Source organism: Alligator mississippiensis, chromosome 2 (genome assembly GCF_030867095.1).
Source record: "Alligator mississippiensis isolate rAllMis1 chromosome 2, rAllMis1, whole genome shotgun sequence".
Taxonomy (NCBI): domain Eukaryota; kingdom Metazoa; phylum Chordata; order Crocodylia; family Alligatoridae; genus Alligator; species Alligator mississippiensis.
Window position 1 is genome coordinate 3,132,452 of NC_081825.1, and position 9,682 is coordinate 3,142,133.

At 55.2% G+C, this 9,682-nt stretch overlaps 1 protein-coding gene across 1 annotated transcript in view; it reads left to right on the forward strand.

The window, feature by feature from the left end:
• SIGLEC1 (sialic acid binding Ig like lectin 1) overlaps positions 1 to 7,906 on the forward strand; it is a 31,845-nt gene extending 23,939 nt beyond the window's left edge. The window contains exons 17-22 of the mRNA XM_059721405.1: positions 1,403 to 1,711; positions 3,265 to 3,519; positions 4,462 to 4,764; positions 5,791 to 5,887; positions 6,751 to 6,823; positions 7,348 to 7,906. Of these exons, the coding sequence (XP_059577388.1) occupies positions 1,403 to 1,711; positions 3,265 to 3,519; positions 4,462 to 4,764; positions 5,791 to 5,887; positions 6,751 to 6,823; positions 7,348 to 7,365 (1,055 nt within the window). The 3' untranslated portion in view covers positions 7,366 to 7,906. The remainder of the gene's footprint in view (positions 1 to 1,402; positions 1,712 to 3,264; positions 3,520 to 4,461; positions 4,765 to 5,790; positions 5,888 to 6,750; positions 6,824 to 7,347) is intronic.
• Positions 7,907 to 9,682: the final 1,776 nt, after the last annotated feature.

Below are 9,682 nucleotides of genomic sequence, written 5' to 3' on the forward strand. Positions count from 1 at the left end.
GATGGTGTTCCTGGGAAAAGTCGTGTTTCCCAGCTGGACGAAGCTCAGCCAGTTCCCCAAGGGCACCCATCTGGAAAGACTATTTAGCTTTAGACCTCCTGGGTGGAAACACTCCCCTCACTGCAGAAGCAAAGCTCCTTTTCCCCCTCTAGTGACCAGTCAGTATAGTGGTCGCTATATGGTCCACCAGTTGTGCAAGGTGCTGCTACAACCCTCTGATGACTGCATCCATGCCCTTAGCTCAGTGCACCCAGGGTTCAGACTCAGTGGTTGGCCCAAGCAGCACTAGTCCTGATCCTGGTCACTTAATACAGCCCCACTGCAGTCCAGGGCCACAGGGATAAGGTCCCTTAACATACTCAAGAGCAAAGCAGATCAGCTCCTGTCTGTTTACACGGCTGTGGCTGAGGTCCAAATACTGCACCTGCCCTTGGCACCTGCAGAGCTTTGCCAAGCTCCTGCTCTGCTCCAGGGAGGAGGTGAAAAGGGTGTGAAGTCCATTCAATATTCGGCCACCCTGCCATGCCTGTTAGTCCCAGTTGCAATGGCTGTTCTGCAGGGCAGACACGAGCCTTGCTACCAGCTAGACTTGATTCCCTGGCACTTGATGCAGGTCCATGGGCAGCCATCGAGGGCTGAGTGGTTCTGGTCAAGACTTGGCCAGCTCCAGGGTCAACCATCAGCCTTGCAGTGGGAGAGCTAAGATAAGAACATCAAAAAGATCATATTGAATCCCCTCTAGCCCTGTATCTCATGGTGGTAGTCGTAGATGCTTTTGAATCAAAGAATCACAGAAAATGAGGGTTGAAGGGAGCTCAGGAGGTCACATCTAGTCCAACCCCCTGCTCCAAGGAGCACCAGCCCCAACTACATCATCCCAGCCAAGGCATTTCTGGTTAAAAAAAAAGGGTGGGGGGGAGTAGAGTTAAAACTGAAGTGAAGCACTTGGAAACCAGAGAACCCCCATTTCAACTGACTCAGTAGGACACAGTTGGGGGTTCACAAAACTCCTCCAGATTGGGGCATTTCACTCTAATTCTGCCTGGAGAGAGGACAAGTTTGAACTCTTTGAGGTTTTCAAAGGAAGGGGAGAGTGATTCTTGTCCCTCATGGCTCTGATGTAGGATCATAGGAAAGTTGAGCTGGAAAAGACCTTAAAGGTCACATCTAATCCAGCTCCCTGTTCAAGGCAGGACCGTGCCTGGTCCACCCATCCCATCCCATCCCATCCCATCCCATCCCATCCCATCCAAGGGTCTGTCCAACCTGCTCCAGGGATGGAGACTCCACCACTTCTCTAGGGGCCTTTCCCAGTGCTTGGCCCCTCTCAGAGCCAGACCCTTTCCCTGAGATCCTGCCTTGTGTTTCCTGACGGAAGGACCACGTGCTCTTCTCCTTCCAGATGCCCCAAGAAAGCCGTCCATGAGCTCCTTCCTGGACACACAGGATGGGCACCAAGCCATCCTCCACTGCACAGTTGACAGCGAGCCCCCGTCTGACCTTGTCCTGTACCGACAGGATAACCTTGCACTCATGGCCTCCACCCGGGCCTCCCATGGTCCGTCCAACCCGTGGCTGAGCATCCACCAGTCCCACAACTCCTTGAAGGTGGAGATGAAGGACGTCGGGCTGGGAGACGAGGGCCAGTACGTCTGCTTGGCGAACAACACCTATGGCATTGCCATGACCTCTGTGCATCTCCACGTGGAAAGTGAGTGCAGGGGGTGGGTTGGGTATTTTTAATCCCTTCAATGCCAACACAGATGGGAAGGGGATTTGGCTTCAGCAGGAAGGACCCAGACAGCAAGTGGCAATTTGGGATCTCCCAAGCCGGAGGAACTTGGTTTGGGATCTGAATGAATAGCACAGCTGATTTGCACGTAGGATTCAAAGCTGGGGTGAGTGCCAGGTTGACACTCTTATAGCCTGAGAGCTTGGGCACACAGTGTGCTTTCCTGGGTCAAACTAGCCATTACATTGGTGTAACCAAGGAGTGAGTGAAGAGACAAGAGACGGCCACACATCGGCGTGATTTACTTGAACCCCCAGTGTTGAATTATCTTGGGAAGAACCAGGGGTAACCCCAGGCCACCGTACGTGGCACTTATGTATCGTCTTCCCACTTCCATCCTGCTCCAGGCACGCAAGTCATCACCTGTTCCCCCGCTGCCTGGTGGGGACCTCTGTAAAGTAAGATGAGCCATTGCCCCTGGTCCTATCCCTCATAGCCCCAGGTGTTTACCCATCCCCAACCTCTTTATAATCACTTCATATGTAGCAATGCATAATTGCTTCCAATTAAGTCGCTGCTAGTAGTTGGCAAAAGGGGAGAGTTACACCTAACCACACCCCCCCCCCCCGGCAGCTTGGCACAGCGCTCTCATCATCCACGCAAGTGCAAATGGTGTAAAGTACCTTTGCATCTACCTGCAAGTATGTCTCATCTCCAGCTGAGAGGGCTCACCTTGAGGATCATGAGGATATTTATTTCTCGTGGTACATTCACCTGACGGGCTCTCTGCTGAGGGGGACTAATTAGTACCAATTATGGGGGTGGTTGTTCTTATGGAGCAAGCGTTGTCCATCAGGAACTTACTAGGAAGGTGGTGAAGCACTGAAACAGGGTACCCGGAGAGATGGTGGCATCTCCATCCTTGGTGGTTTTTAAGACCTGGGTGGACAAAGCCTTGGCTGGGATGATGTAGTTGGGGCTGGTCCTACTTGGAGCAGGGGGTCGGACTAGATGTGACCTCCTGAGGTCCCTTCCCATTGTTAATTGTCTATGACTCTATGATGCAATGAACTGGATTAAGACCAATCAAAGACCCATCCTATTAGGAAGGACTGACCTTGACCTAGACTGAAGCCTTTGAATTGGAGGTGACGGGAACAGACGGTGGCTCGTGTTTTCCACCAACAAGTCTGATCCGAACAAAGTTTCCTTTACCATTTTGATTGGGAACAAGTTGCTGAATCATGCTAATTCCCATTGGAAAGAAATCCCCCCACCTCTCTGCATTTTCAAGGCCATCAGAAGCAAACAAAAGCCAATCACTCCCCTAAACGCAGCCCATAGGGAAATTTTTCTTACCAAAACATTTCTTTTTCTCAAAAAAGTCCTTTTCCTCCCAAAGGAGAGTTTCGGCAAAGATTTTGAGCAGGGTTAATACTGATGAACTTAGTCCCTGGTGACCAATGCTCCCTGTTGCCTCCCATTCAGGGGCTGGCTGTCCTGATTCTCTCTGTTTCTTTGCTCCTTCTCAGCTGTCAGAATCACGGTTGACCCATCTCCAGAGGTCCACGAAGGAGCCACAGTCAATGTGACCTGCGAGGTTGCCCTTCGGGTAGCAGGAGACATGAACTTCACCTGGTACAAGAACAGCAAGTGGCTGCAGGATGGTCCCATGGGGTCACTTCTTCTCCGTCACGTGTCTAGTGCCGATGCTGGCTCATATCACTGTCGGGTGGAGGGGAGGGGAGGAGGTGCCACCTCAGCCCTGGTCAGCGTGAACGTGCTCTGTAAGTATCATGGGAGTGATCCTTGAAATAGGGAGATTGGGATGTGCATTGAGTTCATGGCATGCCCTGGGAGTCTTGTTGCTCTTTGTCACAGTAGTAGCAGTGGATATCGTACTGTATTTCCATGTGTACAACATGCCCTACAATAAGCTATGCACTTTGTTTTTAAAAGGCAAAATGAAGGAAAAAAGAGCTTTCCTTGTAGTAAGTCAAGGAGCAACAGCAGCACGGGAGCTGGGCCTGCTGATTGCTCATCTGCCAAATTATTTTTGCTTTTGCCATCAGAAGTGTAGCCAGTAGAAGCTGTCTTTAACATATTTCCTTGCTTACAATTCACACCCCCATTTCCAGCAATTGATTTTGGGCTCTTCATCGCGGCCCTCTGCGTGGTTTTGCTTGCCGCGGCTGTGGTGTTTTGGCCCAGGTACCCCTGCTTGCTGAGAACAACGGTGTCTAGTCCCATTGCAGTGGCTCTCAGGGGTGGGCAGGAGTCTTGGATCTGATACTTGCTGGTAGTACAGGTGGTATGTTAGATAATACGGTCATGTTGGGGAAAGGCAGCAGAGAAAGCCTGGAGGAATTTCTGCAGAGCTGCAGACGTGCCCCACACTGTACGAGCATAAAATTCAGGTGGGAGCTCAAGGCAGAAGCCCTGATCCAAGCAGCTTTGAATTAAAGGAGCGTCCTAAATGCAAAATCATATTTAAATCCCTTTCCTCCAAATAATCAGACCTTCAATATCCATCCCCGACCCCTTTCTTCAGAGAACCCAGCTCTATGCTTTTGTAGACGTGTCCTAGCATTGCTTTCTGACACAACTCAAGGGCCAACAACTCTTGGCCAGCCTTGAGTGGCATCCATCTGGCAAGGGTCCAGGACAAGATAACAACCTCCTCACCAGCCAGGTACATGGTCTCACATGGCATTGCTTCCTCCACCCAGATGCCCCAAAGAACCTGGTGGTCAGCGCCTTCCTGGACAACCAGAGCGGGAAGGTGGGCATCATCCGGTGCACTGCAGACAGCAACCCCAGGGCTGAGCTGGCCCTCTACAAAGAAAAGAAGCTCCTGGCCTCCACATATGCCCACCGCTCTGCCATCAGCCCCAAAACCAGTGTGTTCCCCTCCTACAACACCCTGAGGGTGGAAATCAAAGACCTCGTGTCAGAGGATTCGGCCGAGTACGTGTGTGTGGCCAGCAATGCACTGGGCAATGCAACTGCCAGCTCCTACTTCAGTGCACGGAGTGAGTGATGGTCCAAGGGGGCTGGGAAATAGGGGAGGGCCATCCTGTCCCATCCCTCCAGCCAGAGCATCAGTTTCAGCTGCAGAGCGGGGTGGGTTTTTAGGCAGGTGTAGACACACGCACATGGAGAGCAGTCAAGATGTGATGTTGCCTTGAAGTTGCAGCACAGTTGGTTTACACTGGATCTCAGGGAAAAAAATCACTGTCAGAGCAGGGAGGTCCTGGGAGAGATGCCAGGGAAAGGGGGCATGGGGGGACTCCCCATCACTGGGGGGTTCGAGAAGAGGTGAACGGACACTAATTGGGGGTGATCTAGGTGCAGCAATGCCCATGCTCTGCTGTGGGGATGTCCCAGGCTTCTGGGCTGTGCTGGTTGCCCCCTTCTCCCCTTCCTGCTCCATGTGTTGGGGGGTTTTAAGCCTCCCCCAGAGGTGGTGGTGCTGGTGCTGCTGCAGCTCAGGCTGGGGATGGGACCGGGCAGTGCCAATGCTCCTGCTGGCACCAACCCTGCAGGGTCCTGGCTGGACAGTCTTGCCCCTGCAATCAGGCTCAGACCAATGCTGCACTGGGGCAGGAAAGGATTTCCACCTGCTCAAACTGGTCCAGACTGGGGGGTTTGTCTTCCTCTGCAGCGGGGACACCGGGTCTCTGGAGCACCTATTAACATGTTACAGCAGCAGGACACTGGCTGCTGTGGTCCCCCTGCTTTCCCTGGGGCAGGTTCAGGTGTGATGTCCGGTGCAGTCAGGGTTGGACTGGATGTGACCTCTGCAGGTCCCTTCCATCTCTACGGCTCTCTGATGTCTCATGCTGCCTTGTGACATGACAGCACCAGATATTGCAATAGAGCTGCTCAGCGTTGCAGCTGGAAAACCTTGCCTTGCTGCCAGGCCTGGCCAGCACGGATCAGGGGCTCTCTGCAGAGGCATGGGGAAGTGGCCCCACAGACCCGGCAGCTGCTTGGGGGTCTGGCATGAACCAGCATCATCTTCCTAAACTCATTTCCTCCCTCTGCCATTTTCTCAGCCCTCTCGGACCTCCTGGTGTTCAAGATTTTGACTGGGCTCTCCATTGCGGCATTCTGCGTGGTTCTGCTCGCTATGGCTATGATGTTTTGGCCCAGGTACCCCTGTTTGTGACTCTCGGGGTGGGCAGGGGTCTTGGAGCTGGTGCTTGCTGGGTAGCTGAGCAGGCCAGGGTGAGCAGGAGGCATCTGTGTCCCATTTGGGAGTGCCGTGTATGCTGTCCGTGGGCCAGGCTGTGACAGCTCGGCCAGGGTCAGGTGTCCAGCAGGTCTCAATCCAGTGCCTGGCATTGCTACCACATCAGGTGCTCTCAAACTCAGAGCCTGTCTCTCCTGCATCAGCAGCTGGTCCCAGGGACAGGCTTCAGAGCCAGATGTTCACCCAGGAGGTTGTCCCGGCTTCTCCCCAGTCCTCAAACCCTTGGTCTCCAGCAGGTCTGAGCTCCTTAACATGGCAGAGACAAGGCTTAATGGACCAGCCAGGGACTGAGTGCATGTGGAGCACCAGTGCCTACACTTTGGGTGTCTCTGGGTTTCCCCTGCACCCCCCTTGGGATGGGGAAGTAGGAAGGTCCGGGTGCATTTCTTGGACCACGTACTCTGGCCCCAGAGACCACGAACTACTTCCCTCGAAGACCCATTTTGCAGCCCGCTGGAAGGGAGATGCCTTGGGCAGAAGGAAGCAGCTGCTGATTCATTGAGGAAAGTCATGAGCCAGCATGGCTCACGACCGGGTAACAGCCTCCTCCTGCTGCCAGCTGATGATACTGTCCCTTTAGCTCTAATAGCATCAGGCCGGGCTTTGTCTCCGGGTTTCAATGTTGCTGATGCCCCGTGCAAAGGGGCTGCTATGTCTAGAGAGGGATGGACAGGGTCCTAGCCAGCCATGCTCCCTGGCATGTCCTGCCTTTTGAATCAGCTCCTCCGATTTGAGCCTGACCTGCCCCTTCTCCTTCCGCCAGGGTCATGGAGATCCTGAAAAAGAAAAAAGATGAGAGCGCCATGGAGCTGACCAGCAAGGAGCAGCAGCAGCAGGTAAGGGTCCTGGGGCGGCGGGGGGAGCTGCAATTACTCTGAGTCTGGAGGAAAGCCTGTAGCTGTAGACCTAGAGGACCAGGGATGCTGTGGCTGCATCGTGTCCTTGAAGGGTCCCCCTTCATCAGGCTCCTTTGGGCTCAGCTGCCCCCAGCCCAGGGGCAGGGATGGGGTAGGGAAGTCCCTGAGCGAAGGCAATAGGCAAAGATGCAGCTGTTGCTGGGGTGGGATGAGTCACTCACAGGCTGGAGGCTGATACCTTTCAGCACAGTCCCCAGCTCCCAACCTTGCAGGGCAATGATCCTACTCCAGGACCCGCAGTGCAGGGTCGAGGTAGGAGCTGAGTGCGTGAGGCCCCGCTGCCCATCTATGTCATTGCAAGGTGCACGGGGTCACGGGACCTCAGCCGGTGCAAATCCACGCAACTCCCCTCACCCCTGAGGCAGCTGGGGTCAGCCCGTGGCTCTGGGTCCAGCCAAGGCCTTGGGCAGGGGTGATGGAGCAGGATCTGGTTGCTTTTCCAGGAGGTCGGCGACCTCTAGAGCCAGGGCTCGTTGCACCGCACAGAAGTGACCGTTGCTGCCCATGCTGAGTAGCCTTCGTGCCCTCGACTGGCAGGATCCGGGCAGCGAGGAGCGAGCGACTGCTACCAATCTACCCTGCGGAGAGCCAGCGCGGACGGGGCATCTTCTCGGGGCCTGCCCTCGGCTGGAGCTGTCCCCCGGCGCTGCTGGGATAATCTCTGCTTCTCCCCCGACCCTTCTTCCTCCCTGCCCCTCTCTGCACCTCCCTGCTGCTCCTTCCCAGCCATGGATGTTGTTCTCACCTGCTGTCACATTCAGTGATGGAGACCACCTGTACATAGCATTTCTCCAGTGCTGGCAAGCTGTGAAGGCTTCCCCCCCACCCCGCCCCCAGGGGAAAGCCAAGATACTGTGAATTGGGGAGTGGGTTAAGCATCATTATCATCATCTTCATCCTCCTGTCTTCCGCTCTAAGCTACACAGGCCATGCGTGGAAGCAAGCCCTGGATGGCTGCTGTACATTTCACTCATCATGGAATAAATACAATAGCAATGCAAAGGGACTTAGGGTCTGTGAGGTGACCGGCGAGTGCATGCTTGGTCCTGCTTGAGCTGAGGTCAGGACGTCCCCTAGGCTGCTTCTGCCCTTGGGGATGCCTCCTGGTCCCCCAGCAGCAGCCCAGACCCCAGGCTTATGCGCCAGTGGCTGCTCGGCGTATGACGCCCAGTCCGTGGGGTAGAGCTGCTTGGGGTCGGATACCTGGGTGGGCCCGGGGCAGATGCACAGCCTGGCCCAGCTTCCCCCATTATTCAGATCCACAGACCTGAACATGAGCCCCGCTCATCTTGGGATGGCAGAGGGAGGGGACAGGCGGGCTTCTCAGGTCGTCCTGCTGCAGACAAAGTGCCCTAGGGGAGATGCCCACCAGGTCCGTCTGGTCCTGTAGCTTTGCAAGGACCAGCCTTGCTGTGGGGGGCAGAGTCTGGGGCCTCAGGGGAAAGCACAGAGCATGCCAGGGGCGGGATGCCGTCCCCGTCTGCCTGTCCGGATGCACCCAGGGCCCCTGGTGTCCTCTGCTCTGTCTGTGCATTGAGGAGGGTGACACCTGCCGGCCAGACGACAGAGGCACAACCTGCAAATGCAGCCAAGGTGCCCTGTCCTTGGGTAAGGTTCTTTGGGTAAATCCGATATCTTTGAATAGATTAAATTAATTGGAAAAATTTTTCTTTGCAAGCTTTCAGCTACAACCTATACCCCTATCTGGGACAGGGGCTTTGCTGGGTGCAAAATCCTATTAGCAGCCCCTTGCTCCAGCGAGGCTGGGAGCATCTTGCATCAGGGTCTGGAGCAAACCCCAGCAGCTCTCAGGGTCTGTCCTTCCTTCTCCCATGCATCCCTTATTATTATTTGCTGCCCAGTCATGAACAAGCATCAGAAAGGGGGTGGATGGTACAGGACAGAAAGGGCCCTGTTAGGTGGGGAGCTACAAAAGAGGAAAGCTTCTTGCAGCAGGACATGAGGGACTCTGTCTCCTACATACTCAACAAGCCACCCCTTGCATGTGACTTAGCTTTAGGTGTGCCTTGGCTGCTTCTCTACAAGGGGCAGAGCTGGGACTTGAACCCCAGAGACTCTGCATGCAGTGCTCTTAGTCCTCCTTCCTCAGCTCCTCTCCACCTCTGCACCCACAGCCCTTCAGAGCCCTTATCCTGTAAGTGCCCATCAAAGCCCCAACACAACGTGGTACTGAGCCGGGCATCCTGGCCTCTCCCTTCTCCAGCGCTGCCCTCCCGCTCTGCTGCAGCTCATTGCTCCAGGACGGGCCCCGCGGTGACCGCGATGACCCCAGCTCAGCAGCATCTGAGCTACCTGGAGCTTCACGGCAGACGTGTGATGGGAACAGTTAGATGTGGCCGGCAGTGTGAGCTAGTGGTTAGGACACCGGAGCCCGGGGTTCTCTTCCTGGACCTCATGGGTATCTCTGGTCAAGTCTCAGTCTTTGCATCCATCCCTGGTATTGCATCCCTCTGTTGCAAGCACCTTGGGGCAGCATCTCTTGTGCAGCCCCGAGCACGAGGGCAGGCTGCTGGGCACTGAGAAAAGAAGCAGGTCATGAATAGCTCCCTGCTGATGGGCTCCTCCCAGGTCTCCTCCAGCCCCCCATTGCAGAGCTGGGGCAGGCCCTGGAGTCCCCAGATCAAGGGGCAGGAGGGAGAGGGGAACTTTCTCCTGCCAGGGCTGGGCACACCCTGTGCCTAGCCCAGCCCTGGGCATCCTTGAGCCAGACCACTTATTGCTGCCTGAGCACAACCTCCTGCCCTGTAATGGATCAGG